Source organism: Plasmopara halstedii (assembly GCF_900000015.1).
Source record: "Plasmopara halstedii genome assembly, contig: Scaffold_658, whole genome shotgun sequence".
In the NCBI taxonomy this organism is placed as follows: Eukaryota; Oomycota; class Peronosporomycetes; order Peronosporales; family Peronosporaceae; genus Plasmopara; species Plasmopara halstedii.
Window position 1 is genome coordinate 557,660 of NW_020187575.1, and position 15,949 is coordinate 573,608.

Here is a 15,949-nt window from a genome sequence, read left to right on the forward strand (position 1 = left end):
TGGTATATTATAGCACCGATTTAACGGATACACCACGAATTGTGGTTATTCATGATAAGGATTTAAAATACCGCATTCTCTATGAGGCTCACGACACGCCACCCAGCGGTCATGTCGGTCGTGAGAAAACGTACAACTCTGTGAGTCGCCACTCTTGGTGGCCCAAGCTGTACAAATGAACGAGCAGCTATGTGCGCACGTGTGAGGCGTGTCAATGGGTAAAACTCACTCCAGATGCGGCTGCGCCGCTGGCCAGCTTACCGATATCCACTGGGTGCTGGCAGTCCATGAGTTTGGACTTCGTGTTTGGCCTGCCGAAACATTCGGCGGGCAACATGGGTGTCGTGCAAGTTGGCTAATTGGCGGCGGTGCCCGACACCATCGACGGAGTCGGTACAGCAACGCTGTTCGTGAATCGTGTTTTCGATCTCAACGGACTCCCAGAGTCGGTTGTCTTTGATAGAAACTTCCGTATCGCGAGAAAAGCTTGATCGATAATCTTCAAGATGCTAGGCACCAAGTTGGATATGTCGACAGCAATGATTAAGGTCGGTAGTATTGTTTTAAAACAATTAGAAGAAATAGATAAATTAAAATGGTAAATTTTAAAGATGAAAAAGAAATATTAAAAAGAAGAAGATCTTCTGTTGAATTAGAAGAGATGAAAATCGATTCTAATTTTAAAGAAAATTATATGATCAGTTACAGACCGATGGTCAAACCGAAAGGGTGATACGCGTTATTGAAGGCGTTCTACGTAGCGTCTGCGCTGAGACGCCGAGGCGCTGGAGCGCCATGATGCCATTCGTGAAGTTTGCACTGAACAATGCAGTGCATTCGTCTACCGGCTACACGCCATTCTCCGTGAACAGACTAGTTCACCCTCGCGTCCCCCTGACGCCGCCATCCCATGGCTCAGGGCTTGGTGGGGGAGGAATACCCGAAAGGCTAGCTGATGTCAGCCCCCGTAAGGAAGTCGATGACTTCTGGTCTACTAGACTGAGTGTCCTACGACACGTGTTCGCGATGCGATGGCTGAAAGCCAAGATCTGCAGAAAGAAAATGCAGATAAAAAAGAAGAGGCAAAGTAGAAAGCTTGAAGATCAGGGACCTGGTTTTTTATTCAATTCTAAAAACCTGCCTACATATGCAGCCTCTGCTATCTTCAGGACGAAGCTTCGTCCATGGTTCATCGGACAGTTTAAGGATGTGGCCAAGCGGGCCTAGCGTATTCGCTGAACCTCTCAAAATGGATGCGCAGTCACCCGGTGTTTTGTGTGGGCTTGCTCAAGCCGTACCGGTATGCAGCGCAAGTGACCGCGGAAGCGTTGGCGCCGAAGCGGATCCCACGGGCCCTCGGCCATCCTTCGACTCATTTAAAACTTCATGAGACTATTGCCACTACAAACTAGACATGCTATATTGTATAATATAATGTTTAACCAGCATTGGCAACAATGAGCAGCAGTAACGGAGAAAACATTGAATCTGCGCGATGTTGCAATGCAACTAGCCCGAAAAAAAACTGTCCAATTTGTAATCATTGCAGCTACCTATTAAAACTATTCTATTGGTGATAGGTAAAGGGCTCTAAAAGACGAGGCTATACAATATTGCCACAGCAGAGAAACCTGGATCATGGCATTGAAATCTCGAAATAATTTTCGGTTTTAGCTTTCGATGGCTGTAAATAATCGCGGAATGCTTTTTCTCATCTATATCGCGTCTACTTAGAAGTTTGCGTGGTCCCTTTTTAATTTCAAAATTTGATCTCCGCCTACTAACCCAATTAAATCCGTGTAAACGTTCGACTCTGAAATTATTTGCAATTTGAAGGCTTTGTTCGACGTTGTTCTGTTGATGGTAGATCATTAAAGTTTGGCACGAAGAATTCATCAAATGTACTCAAAGGTAAACATTTCAACATTGGTAGAGGGGTGATGTACAAAGGTACGCGTTGGTCAAATTTCTTAATTAATGTTGTTGAATTACTGGTTCGGGTATTGCAAGCAAGAACCAACTCGACAACCAGGTGGCTTGCGACATCGTGAAGTTACTGATTGGAATGGTAGCCATACAAATGTTGATGATTACCGGATTCTCAACGCGTACAACGATCTCGAGAACTGACAGACGTATCCAATAACAGCAGTGCAATAAGCGGTTCTTACGGATAAAGTAATTACAGAATTTTGGCGTACCTGTTGCCTATAAGCACCTCAAGCGTAAATCTTAACAGGTGGATACTAGTTAAAATTCCAATTTTGAACATGCAGATGTGCAAGTTGTGGTTTTGAACGGCAACCAAGTATCCAATGAAGACTATACATGGGTACATAAAAGGGACATAAATCTAGTAAAAATGTAGTTGGATATTTGTAAGATATTCTAGACAGATTTAGAGGTAGCACAGGGATCTAAGGACCTTTAGAATACTCAATTCGCATTTTGCCAACACACAAGCACTTGCTTTTTGAAAAATAGAAGGATCGGGTATTATATGGAGCTAACGGTTTAAGTCTCAAAGTCACAATGCGAGCGAGTATTGCTGAACTAGTTCCGATGCGAACGAGAATTTAACGTTTAAGTCTGCATTCGTCAAACTTTTTCAGACATCTTCATACAAATTCTAAACGTTCAAGTCAAATACTTATTATATTTACCCAAACTGTCGGTGACTGCAACACTAGAAATGAATACACAATTTTACACCGTCCAACTGGGCACAATGTGATTCAAGCTGTGTGCGCATGATGCACATTGCTGATGTTATTTGACTTCACAAACGATACTTAGTTAATATATAATACGATAACATTGCTTATAAATTTGAAATCGAAAACAAATTTACTAAAAATATTCAAACTTTTCTCAGAGTGAAATCAATAAAACTGGATAGGTACAGTTCAGATTATCTAGACAAGATATCAAGAACAATCAAAGAGCAAAAATATACGCAATTTTCAATTCATTAGAGGTTTACTTTTATCAGACAGTTGCATGTGTTTTATGTCTCGGTCAAATGAAACAAAATGATTCGTTGATACCAGTCTTTGACTCTTATCAGCCTAATGCGATTGTACAATTATACATTCAACACAGAGATTGGCGGAGGAAATATGAAGCTCACAGACGCTGCCTCATCTCTTACTTTAACGATTTATTTAGACACACGGCAACAGGACAACATTATTACTAGTATAATTCACTAGTGTCGATCTAGAATATTCCAAAGACTGGTAAGGGGTCAGCCATGCCGTTTTCGCGGAGTTCTCATCGCATTGTGAAGGACATTGCTGGGGTCGATAATATCTATGAGCCATGTTTTGTTCCCGAAAGGCAACAGTAACATCACACTACCGAAGGTGAGGGATTTAACTCTAGGATTACCAAAGTCAATCACTTCGCGTGTGACAACGTTTTTCGGCATTCATACTTCTAATTATACTGCTTCGGGCGGTGGATCCGCCCGGGGCGTTACACAATAGTGCTGACTCAGCAGTGCTCTAAAATCGTGACAAGGATGTCCGTCCTATAATCTTCAGGGACACTTGCGGTCGCCTATAGACCCCACTGGTTCTGTCATGTCAGACTGCGAAACTCAATCGCTTCTACAGTTCACCATCCCTGTCACAGAGACAATTATTCACAGCTGCTCTTTACGGTCCACCAGAGATACACTCTAAGAACCGCGACATCCAACCGTCCTATTACGCCCCAAAGGAGATGTAATCTGGCAACCGCGATGTAAAATCTATGATTTTGTCAGTTTTTGTGACCGCGGCTCAATCCTTTCGATCTCGGCTTCAGGCACCCGAGCGATACCATTGCTATCGATTTTGGACAGTTTCATGTCTTGCACGACGGCTATCGCAGCTTCTTGCCCTGGTCAAAAACGCTTCTATTTCCTGGCAAAGGTTGGTATGTAACTCACCAGTGGTCTATCAGGGATAAATCGCGTGGTATCTAGCTTTTATGAGCTGACCCATGAATCGTGGTGGTCTAGCCACGCCATGTCTTAAAGGGATCGTATCCAGGTCTAGGTCTCGGACCAGAAACCTTTCCGTATGAGCCCCCAACTCCCACTTGAAGGCTCGACATAATCTTTGTCAAGACATAAGGATATCGTATCTGTATTTGACATTTTCAATGCCCCCAAGTACTGTCTACTAAGTTCAACAGTCGTGCATCGTACATAATTGCTCGATGTACTTGAATCTATTAGAATTGACCACGGCTTCAGACGCTGATATGAACTATCAGCATTACATCCTTTAAGAAGCGTCGCTTTATTTTTCGCTAGATTCACGAAGACAGTAGCTTGTTCACTTAGAGAATGTCGCCCAGTTAAATTTTTCTTGGAATATGTTGGATATAAGTAATATATTAAATGAAGCTTGATTCCTTGAGCACAAGAATAGCATTTACCTCTTCCGATTGCATTGCTATTGTAGTGGATAATAGACTATGCTTATCGTAAATTATGCTCAATCTTAAGAGTTCCTTTCTATGTGCACCAATGTATGCGACGTCCTGCCCGCTGTACAGTGTGCGTTAATCTCAACAACGCTAAAAAATTATGGTCCTTCCATGCTAATTAACCGTTGAGATCTTGCACATATACAATCTCAAAGTTAATTCATTTGCCCGTCATTATTGATGCGAATTACGAAAAATTGCTTGTCGTGTTTGTCTAAATATTAATGTCTTGAAAATCAAGTAATTTGGGCAAAGTGGCAAATTTTTATTCTTAATACAATAATGACATACCTTGGCTTTCATTTTTCAAGCGGTCGAACATACACCACTTCACCAGACTTGGATACGATAAGTCCACAAGGCCGTGTTCGCTGAGGCTTGTCCTCGAGTCCTAGGCTTGCCCAAATACGTCGATTTCCAAGCGCTGTCAGCTGTGCTCGTTTAGCAGCAATGGTTTCTTTATCGAAATGTTCGAGAGGCGCGAAAATGATTTTCATGTGCAAATTACCTGACCGACATGGAGTCAGTTCAACAGATTATCTAACAAATTGGTACATACTTGACGGACCGTTGTCGGTGAGCTCTCCAGCTTCTCCCTCTTCTCCAGGATTCCCGTCGATTTCCATGCTAAAATTACGGTCCAATGAGTTAGTATGACGCATCACAGAAGTCTTGTCTGGCACTCCGGATGCATCACCGATCGAAGGCACAAGTTCAGGTGATGGTGGTGCATCGTAATCATTTCTTCTGTAAGATGGTCGTTGGCCTGCATGAGATAACAAAAGAAAAGTTTCGACACTTCACAAACTACTGAGGTTTAAGCCATCAATTACCATAAGTATTCTTGGTTGGTGTGCACGAGCATGTCGAATTGCATGCACAATGCGAAAAGTGACAGAAGCGACCGCGTTGGCAGACGCCTTTGTTCTGGAAATCGTAGCACACGCCTGTGCCAGTATTCTGACCACTTGCTGTATTAGTGTTGCCTCGTTTCTTCTTGTTTGGCGGAGTATTATCCTGTACCATACCGATTCAATGTTAGCATATTGAAGTAATCGAGCATTGAAACTGTTTACTTCGGATGTCAAAGGAGCATCATGACGATTCTTTTGTTGCAACGACATTGTTTTTTTGCTAGTGTCTTCAGGAAAGAATCGTTCGATCTCATCCAACTTGATGTCCTCGTTTATTGCTTTTTCAATAATCGCAAGAAAGATACGTTCATACGGCATGCTGCGATCTGGACGGCTTCTAACATACTTCCAGCCACCTATATGACCATTAAGAAAAAAAGCTATCAGCAAATTCACGCGGCAATTTCGCTTCATTGCGACAAACCTTTTCGCCATCCAAGACCGCGCTCGGTAGCGTTAAACTCTGCGTTTCCAATTTCCCATGTGCTCTTGTCGTGTGAAGGAATATACGTAAGCCAATCGGGGTCATAAACACACTCTAGAATTCGTGAAGAAGCCTTTTTGTCCTGCCGAAAAGCCTCGAAATCATCTAATCCCATTCACCAAAAAAATCGTGAATAGCACTATCATGTAAATGACTACACAACTTCTATTACCTGCTGTAAACGTGATCCAGTCGTGAAAGATCTGCGTGCGCTTGTCATGGATCATGAGCTTAAATCCTGGCTTTGGTGGACGTCCTCTCCACTCTACACCCAATTGAAAATCTGCACAGAGTAATGACATTGGCGTCCATTGAAAAAGCCCCTTTGAGTGTCCAGGCGTGTACGGTAGTAGCACTGGTGTAAAGAGCAGCCCCGCATTTTGTCTTGTCTGGGAGACTCTAGGTATAATGTTGTGAATAACATGCCCCACACGATTGATAGGATACATGGATTGTAGCACAAGCTGAAACATGTCAGGAGGTTGTCCTTTTGGCGGAAGCAGCTGCTTGCGTGGTCCGACCACGTCGTTCTGGATCAACTTGAGTCGATCTTGTAACTTTGACGTCATTACGGGACTGCCATTGAGTGCTAAGATGTCGTATAGTAGAAGTGTTAGAACCGACTTGGTGCCATCTTTGTCGCAAACCATAAGTCCGTCCAGAATGGTCCATTGGTGCGGCACGACTGTGTTCCGATCAGCTCCAGGCTGTAAACGATCAGGCCGCACAGGGCAAAAAAGCGCGACCTCCCGAATGTCATAGTTTTGAGCAATAAGGTAGCAACGTCCTTGCACTAGTAGTGCCAAGTAGCGTACACCTACTGATTTCTCACACACAAAATAAGGATGCTCGCCAATTTGGTGCTCGTTGCCGCGTACCATCGTTTGTGCCACATTTACGGGTGCACGATCCACTTCACTCCATGCTACGATAGCATTTATTTGACGTTGCAGCTGTTTCTTGGTATTCACATGCACAGGCTGCCCTAGCTCCACGGGTATGCCAGCGATCGACTGTGTGTCTACTGGAGTCACGCTCGATGTCATGTTCTAAAAGGCGTATTTAATGAAGTCAAATCTATTTGTACATTAATTAAGATTAAGTTTTGACCTGCTTATGGAGATAGCTCGGAGAATATTCCTCAGCTAAACCGACAAGCTCCTGACATGATGGTCGACGTTATGGCTACAGCACTACAGCTTGACACAGTGAAGCAATTGTCCCGGATTAATAATCCATTCCAATCGAGTAGAAATTTTTACAGCGAAATAGAAGGACATGCATGACAGATTATTGATGCTATAATTCATTTTGTAGATTATTTGGAATCATAAAAATAAATAAATTTACAGTCTAACGAATTCATCTCTGATTTTTACATTGGATGGAATTAAATCTACAAAACCAAAGCATACCATTTGTACTTTTGTCGAGAGCCCAAGAATACAGGACGAAGCGACAGTCATGACGGCAATTATTTTAGATATAGAGCTACATTTGTGAATACAATAAATTAGGGCAAGAGAAAGCCAGAGAGTACAAGCTTCCCTCAGACCAGAGATCGTGAGGAATTATTCACAAAGAGTTTGAATAACTCCTACGCTTCCTCAAGCAAGGTTCCGTGTTGCAATTCGCTACACTTAAGTGGCACTTATAGTAATTTTTGATCTACGCGGATAGAAGAATCGCGTGATTAGGTGGATTAAACTGATATCATCCTTCGGAACTACACTCCATATGATTGTTTTAAAATGTCAAACATGTTTAAGGCTGAGCCCAAAAAGCTTAGCGTAACGTCGCCAACCGAGCAAATTGAACATGTTTGGATAGTAAAAACGGAAAATGATCTCGTATGCTAGAAGCCCACTCGGGGACAATCTCTCAGAGCCCAGGGTGCAAGCCAAGCCTACACGACTTAAAGTGCACACACATGAAAAGAAAGAAAGTAAGAACCCCAGTTCTGAGTCTGCTTGTTGGACATTGCCTGGAGGGCACTTCATCGCACACACCAGTGATTTCAGATTTTATTTGTTCTTTCAAAGCTACGTGGTCGGGTAAATCGATGGGAGTACGCGCGTGATGGGATGACGCCTGAGTCGCTGCCTTTTTACCGGCGATCTATGAGACCGTTGCCAACAAGCAAGAAAAGTGCAAATGAAACGATTACATCGAGAAGGTTGGTGTGTTGACTGTAACGGGGTTACACGTACCCTTGTGTGAAAGTCGGGTCACACAAGATGGTGTGACCGTACACAGGTGTGAATTACACAAGACGGTGTAATAACACAATGGTGTGGCACACTGTAACCAGAAGACACTACGTAGCAGGACTGCCAGTAGTGATTCATATTAATTAGGTTTTACTATCCTATTAGGAAAACCTAGGGTTTTAGATATGGCGACTCTGCCGCATATAAAACAATTAGATACAGTTTTAATTCTGAACGGAAGAGCGTCTTTACATTAATTAAAGTTTTAAGTACTCATGGGTGTAGCGGATTGCGATCCGCTACGCTCGTACTGGTACTTGTATAAACCGTAAAGTCGGTTACTTAGCTTAGCTTCCTATAAGCAAAGAGCTACGGCAGCCCCGGCACCCTTGGCATCATTGTAGTCGATCTGTGCCTAAGTCGTTACGACTGATTCTCTGTGAGGATGGAGCAACACTCCTATTTTCCCCAGGGCATGCAGGACGGGCTTAATAAACTGGTGTCCTTGCTTGGCTATGAGGGCGTGGAACACCTTGTTTCGCAAGGTCTAGAGGCGATAAGCGCGCGCCTAGCTGCGTTTATAGATTATAACAAATGCTTTGTTAGAGCACCTACAGCAGAAGCACTTAGCGTCGACTGCATCCTTGACGCCACCGTCGACGACGAGTAGCTCCTCCTGACCCAGACCGCTCAAGGTGAGCGTTAAGACCTTCGAGGGTAAGGGTGGAGAGAATCACCTGCCCTGGGTAAGAGAGGCCGAGATGGCTATGGCATCGACGATGCTCCAGAGCGAGCAGCAACGCGTGGCACTAGGTAGCTATCACCAAGCTCGGGGGCCGCGCACGAGAATGGGCACTAACGTGTGGTGCTTCGGTTGAAACGGCGTTCCCCTCCGGAAGAAGCAGAAGCATCAGCTTTTACGAGTGTTCTCGCTGCCTATCCAGGCACATTGCGTGCGATCGATGTTTTCTTTCCGTTCGACAGGGCACCAAGAGTTGAGGACTCTCGTTGCCGGAATGGCAGCCAATTCTATCCCGAGGCAATCATAGTGACCGTCTTTCTGGAAGGCCTGCGCACAGGCGTGGCTAGAATGGAAGTCTTCCGAATCCATCCGTCTTCTTCTGAAGAAGCGGTGAATGTGGCATTGAATGCCGGATTCAACTTTAAGTCGGCACGACTTGTTTTGAATGCACGTCCTCAGAGCTCGTCGAGCGGGTCCGAGCCAATGAATCTCAGCTATGCTGAGAAAGAGGAGAGAGAATTCCGGGCCACCGAGTAGCGTGTAAACAATTTGTCTCTGGAGACACCCGTCACCTTCGGACTAGATGTTCCATGCGCAAGGCGCGTAAAGGCTCGTCAAATCGACTTCCTGCTTCTTATCAGTCCGGTGTGTCACGGTGAAACAACAGAACCCAGAAGGCGTGAGGCGCCCTACTGGGGAAGAACTGAGTTCTGTTGTGCCTCAAAGAGGTTGGGGCAGCAGGGCCCAGCCCCAAAGAGCTTTGGCCCTTGAACACGGAACGTGTATGCAAGACGGGCTTGCTGGTCTTAAAAGCGACCGTGAAGGGCTTTGAGACGCCACGGAAGATCCTGATTGATCCCGGGGCGCCGGGCAATTATGCTCGATGCTCCACGATCGAAGGAAGTCAGCTGTATGCTGAAGCGCTGAAAGCGCGGCTGAGTAACACTGTCTCTGTTCACTAAGCGGTGGAGACTTGTGTCACTGTGCCAAGGGTCCCTGTGGACTTTGGTATCAAGTTTCTTGACTTTGCTGGCGTTCCACGCTAACAAAGTAGTACATGCACCTGTTTCCGGTACACTGACAAAGCCACAATATTCTAGAGCAATCTTGGGCACAAAGCTTCAGCTATCACCATGTCCTCAAAACCACCCTTCAGCCCATGACCCAGCTGTCTCATTGCTAAATATGTACTCTCAGATACTGGTGTTACCATCAGAGGTTGCTTTTTCAGCGCCTTTTCATTACCCAGTCAGGCCCACCCTACGGCTTCTCGGTCAAGGTGATCAAAACGTTCTACAGGACCCGTAACAACTGTATCCCCTTGGCATCTATGTTCGCTTTAAGACACAGCAGTCAGACGTCATCCTGTTACACCAGCCCGGTTGGCACTTGGCCTTTGCCTTTTGATTCATCCATACGCTGAGACCGCTTCTTTCGTGTATTCCGTCTTATGATGTAAGATGGCAGACGGTTACCCAGGCTCGCGAAGTCCGAAAAGGGCGTGTCTTTGACGGCCATCACATGGGCCAATGAATAATGAAAGTAGGAGTGAGCAAATCAATATCTGATTACATTAAAGGACTTGATGGTGGGCACCACCTGGTCGTATCTGATGTATCATCTGCTTTTTACCTGACGGAACATGGTGTTCGAGAAGGCGAAGTTGAGGGGGGCCCTAACGCTGAACATCCGCGATGACAAGGTCCCAGAGGAGACGAGCTTCGTTGGCCCGATAAGAATTGATCATATCCGAAACGTCTTAATCAAAAATAAAGCTTCACTGCGCGCTTTGTTTTGGATGATGACATAGCCACACAAAAAGGGGGAAGGATTGCGTTTGAGTCGTGCATAATTATAACGAAATGATATATGTACCGTGAAGTTGCACGGAGCAAGATCAAGTAAAAATCGAACGGGCAGATTATGGCGAAGTATTGTTGGAATGTCGTATGAGTCTAAGGACTCAAACTAATGGGTAAGGCCAATCTAATGAACCAAGCTTATGGATAATACACTTCTCAACTCATCTGCTACATCAAGCTTATCATGTGGTACGTCGTCCAAGATGAAGCGACTGTGCTGCGTTTAATAAATTTGACCAAGAACAAAACATCAAAATCTCACATCGATAGTCATGAGCCTATCGAATTCGAAGCGTTTTTATTCTCAAGTCTGATGAACATTAGCGATTGGACGATATTCCGGCTGTTCAGCTGCACATCACAAAGTAGTGCTGTATTGTATAATGCTTGTAATTTTTTCGTAATTGCATATTTTAATACCTGGGTAAATACTCTATGTAATCTTGAGGAGGCTTACTTTGTGCGAATAACTTAGTCTTCTTGTACTGTATAAGGAGTAACTTTGCTTGCATTCTGCATGTACCTATCACTGTTCAATGACTTGGTCGGATGCCCTCTTGACTAGCTTTTACCCTTAGGTCAACTTTTGGCTGTGTTTAGACGGGTTCTTATCTCTCTGTCGTGAAGAAAATTACAGTCTTCCTTGTCCTTCGGCACAATCTACGGACGCCTTCTAGACGAATCCTGATTGCTTACACTTAAACTTCTCTTTATTCACAGGCGCTACGCTTGAAGGCCTTTTGTGCCTCCGAATAGCAAGTTGGTAGTTCAGGCTACATCATTACTTGCAGACCAAACTCGGCCATGTCCGTAAATGTTGTGTTGTTGTTGTACTATCTTTGACGCGACCTAACGACATATGCGGATTTAACTAATGGACTAATAGGCGATTGCATGCACGTAAGGTATCTTAAGGTAGGGGAGTCCATACTTTTACGGACAGTACCAGTTGGAGGCCTATCCGTTTTCTCATCTAATGATTAATCAACACCGACTGGATAGTATATTCGGCGCTGCCTCTTAGCTTCTAATTGCTTTGACTTAAGCAGTAAGTGTGTCTTCAACGCCACCTAGCAATCAAGTCACTTTTCATTTTTTCACCTCTTCAATACGCTGTCTTAAATTGCGATGAAAGTCTTCAGTCTTCTCAGCATCCTAGCCATTCACTTTGCGGTTGCAAAAGCTCATGAAAAAGGAGATGATGACTCAAGCGATGATAATTTCGTGCAACAAGAGCAATTGGACTTTTCGATTCTCCAAGCCGAGCAGGTTGCAGCACCGTCGACGGATACACAATCGAGGCAAAAAGAACCATCTATCGCGTATGACAAGATTGAACCGTTTGAAATGGCACAGCCGTCGAGCGCTACAATTTCAGAAAAAACCGCCATCAGGTTCCGACCTACACTTTACATCGCCAATGGCTGTTACCCGTACCCTGCAGTTAATAAAGCTGGCCAGGTCAGCAAGGGAATCCCGAGAGCTGATCCCTCCTTCGCTTCATGTAGTAAACCTTGCGAGGGTACGCAAGTGTACGGTCGCTCTGCGTGGTTCGGTACAGTCTGGGCTATCATGTATACTTGGTTCTTTCCCTCATTTCCTGTCAACTGGGAGTATGCTATCGTATGGATGAATAATCCAAACGTGACGAAGATGGTTGTCCACGGTGTGACGGTCTCTTTGTCCAATGGTAGTGTCTCTTCTCAACTTCCTCCAAATCCTGCCATGATGCGTGGATGGAATGCCAAGATCGCTTACAACAATAATGGACTGGAAAGCACGACGATTGACGGTGGTGCTCAGAATCTCGTCATGTGGCACCAGCTCACCTTGGAAGCTCAAGAAGCATTAAACGACAAACATAGTTTTGGAAATGCGCAAGTTCCTTTCAATGATGCCAACTTCCTGCGTTACCTTGACGCTTCTTGGCCATTTTCAAGAGACGCTTTAAAAAAGGCTTGATGAAGATTGTGAGGGGTTGCGTTGCTGCTAATTGGCTCATAATGCGTCACTTTTTGAGTTTTGTAAATGCTGACTAATTTGTACAAATTTCGAATAATTTAGCATTATCATCTTTGCCACTGTTATTTATAGTGGAGGTTGCTGGCGTGTTTTCTCAAACTATTTTGATGATTTAGTCTTTTGTGCAATTGTCAGATCTGCAGGACGTTAATAGATTGTCACCTTATTACATCAAATGACGGAGATTAAGCCGATAAATTGAGCAGTCTTGCTAACTGTTTTCATCGGACCAAAACGTAAGGTTTAGTATCTTCCCAAGTTCCATAAATTTGCATCTATACCACAAGATTCGCTACTTGCAGAATTATAAAGAAGGCAACAAGTTTGTAGGACCTCACTTGGTGCTTTAAGAAGGAAATGGTAGTGCATACAACGTTGAAGCGCGTTACCGTGGTATGCACGAAGAAAAAAGATGTATTCATTTGTTTAATTTAATAGGATGGATGGTCTGGGCCCAATTGCAAGACTCAACATTGTATGAAAATTACCACTTTCGTATGCTGAAGATCATATGCTCCCAGCGTAATTGCTTCCGCAGTGAAAGCATACAATTATAGCCAACGGCTGTGTATGCATATGGAACAGTATTAATACGAACTCATGTCAAAGTGTCTCACCTTGCCGCGAGCGACACATGATGAAAAAATCAATTTCGTTCAAAACGAGATGAACGAAGGCTCCATGTCATTAAGATACGATACTTCCGTACAGGATATTCCAATACCGCTTCGCGTTGTCAATTTTGAATAACTTTGCCATAAGCTTTTTGAATGGATCAGTCATTCTTAAGATCTGGTGACTTTTTTGCAGTTGGTCTTTAATATATAATAAATTCTGGGAATTCTCCTTAACATGCTGCGAGCGGATTCATTCAGAATTCATTCATTTACTTGGCTGCCCAGTCTTGATCAATCATGATCACCCCAGCAAGGGTGAATTTACTAGCATATTTGCCCTCTTGCGTCGAGGTTGAAAATCCTCATCAAAATCAATTGAGTATTTAGCTAAGAAATCTCACTCTTTATAAAACTCCTTATGCTCGTAGGGAAGTACGCATGTCTACCAACAAAGTTTCCACGATAAGCAAGTAAGAACCAAATCTGCAAATCATTGCCAGTTGTTTTCGCTTCGCTTCCGGTTGTGACAAGTGAAAGATCCAAATGCTTTAATATGATGAAGATTTGGTCGCATTCAAAACATTATATTTCTGGCGTGTGACCTGCTTTTTGTAGAATACATTTTGCTCTCCGACGCTTGCATCCAGAACGGCTATGGAAGACCCGACTGACTTATCGTATTTAAACAAGATGAGATAACTCTACACCAAATTCAGCTGTGATACAATCGGCCCAATTTTTGACCTTGCAACGATTCGTGATTCCGTGCAAGACTCCTGGCCTTTGTCAGTAAGCGCCTTCCGCACAAATCCATTCTTCTCCAATGAAACTCTCGAACTTTGAGTCACAACACTACCAATACTTTGTCCCCGCTCACGCATCTTGCATCAAAACATGACCAACACAAATGAAATATCTGAGCGATACAAAGCTCGATCGATGGTTAGTGAAATCAGATAGCCATTCGATGTGGGCACATACTGACGTTGCTACGTCATGACACTTGGAGCAGCCAAGGCCATTTTGGTTCACATTAGGAGGTGGGACGTGCCGGTGAGATACGGTAATGATGCAAAGAATAAGCTAAGATAGGCAAGGAGGAAATTGAGAAATTTTCGTGTTGAGCGCGGAATACAATTTTTTAAGTAACTCAGAGTCGTAATTCTCAAATAAATTATTGCACAGACTAGAGCAGGCTGAAAAACTATAAAGTAAGCTTTTGCATGTGCGGTTCAGATTTCAGTGGATGCACCACCGTGGTTATATTTCAAAAACCTGAATGAGACTCCAAGGTGGTAGGTGCCTACGCGAATGATTAACTGGTGGGCATGTGAGCTCCACTTCGGCAGGATTGTTTTAACGTCGTTGCCGTTTACGACCCAGGCAATGGATTCTCACCTCGCGTCCGCATTGTGATTTAGACAACAAAAAGCCAAGCATTATTTGACTCTTTAGCCGGACTCCATTTTGAGTGAAACTGGCGTGCAACGTATTCAAAGGGTGTTTTTCTCGCTCAGTGCGCAAGCTGAGTTTGACGCTCGTCGGATTTCTTACCAGCAATACACATCTCTTTTGATTGATATGGGTTTTCTTGAATGCTTCTGCTACGATATGCTTGATATTTCATGATGTGAATATTGAAATATGGATAAACTGTATGGTCACAAAGCGTCCATAGCGAATTTCTGGTGCTCGATTTTCTATCGGTCCGAGCAGAATTCCCGCATGTATAGACGTCAAAATATAATTTAGATGGTTTTTAGCTATAGTCGTGACGTGATAAATTTGCCAATAGTCTGTGTGACTATTGCGCCAAAAGACGGGCAAGCTGGACATTGTCGTGAGGTGTTGCAACACTACTCGCCAACGGAAAGAAGCACGGTTCCCTCAACATGTGCACGGGAGAGGCGAAGTACAGTGTGAACAACTTCTTTTTGTTAAATGGCTTGGCCGCACGCCTCCCTCCGATGTATTTAACCGTGTTGGACCAAAGCTTGGAGATTATCAGATTACTACTCAGCCCTCTACCCGCTTAGAGCTTTAACGACGTCGATTTTGAAGACCGCTTGTTTCTCGGAGGCTCGCTGAGCCATGTGCTAATGTGCAGTAAAGGGGACTCTCGATGCAAAGATGCTCTCAGGAGCCAACACTACAAAATGCAAGAAGTGAAGGAGATCTCCACGCGCAGTGGATGCTTTCCAAGAAATGTTTTTAAATGGCAAAAGAAGCTTGACCATGGAGTGGTTACCATCTTGGTAAGAGGAAAAGAGATATGTACTATATCGTTCGTACAACTGTAAAAACATTTCTATGTCATTGACAGCATTCGAGATCAAGGCACAGTAAAGAAGAGGTTCGTGGTACGCACAGGCTGTTGGCCTCACGTGAAGCAATCAATATACATTTTTTTGTCTTCTGATTTAGGCTAACAGTATAGGAGATAGAAATATGTGTGCATCGTCCATAAAATGACCAAGCATATAATGGGGTTCCACGTCCCCTTGTATGAAAAGGTGTCACACAAGATGGTGTAACCGTACAAAGGTGAGAATTACACAAGTCGGTGTAATCACACAATGGTGTGGCTACACCGTAACAAGAAGTCACTACATGGCGGGA

General features: G+C 44.0%; 2 protein-coding genes across 2 annotated transcripts; both read right to left on the reverse strand.

Moving 5' to 3' along the window:
* Nucleotides 1–4,778: 4,778 nt before the first annotated feature.
* On the reverse strand, nucleotides 4,779–7,343 carry PHALS_13285 (mrna capping enzyme; the record flags this gene model as incomplete). The annotated part of the gene is made up of 8 exons (XM_024729013.1): nucleotides 4,779–4,987; nucleotides 5,048–5,245; nucleotides 5,313–5,496; nucleotides 5,556–5,749; nucleotides 5,818–5,982; nucleotides 6,050–6,926; nucleotides 6,988–7,038; nucleotides 7,293–7,343. The coding sequence occupies 8 exons, from the start codon at nucleotides 7,341–7,343 to the stop codon at nucleotides 4,779–4,781; spliced, it is 1,929 nt and encodes a 642-aa protein (XP_024579433.1).
* Nucleotides 7,344–11,897: 4,554 nt separating this feature from the next.
* Nucleotides 11,898–12,624, reverse strand: PHALS_13286 (uncharacterized protein; the record flags this gene model as incomplete). Its single annotated transcript, XM_024729015.1, has 5 exons — nucleotides 11,898–12,057; nucleotides 12,129–12,298; nucleotides 12,357–12,461; nucleotides 12,521–12,528; nucleotides 12,606–12,624. The coding sequence occupies 5 exons, from the start codon at nucleotides 12,622–12,624 to the stop codon at nucleotides 11,898–11,900; spliced, it is 462 nt and encodes a 153-aa protein (XP_024579434.1).
* Between the last annotated feature and the right edge of the window lie 3,325 nt (nucleotides 12,625–15,949).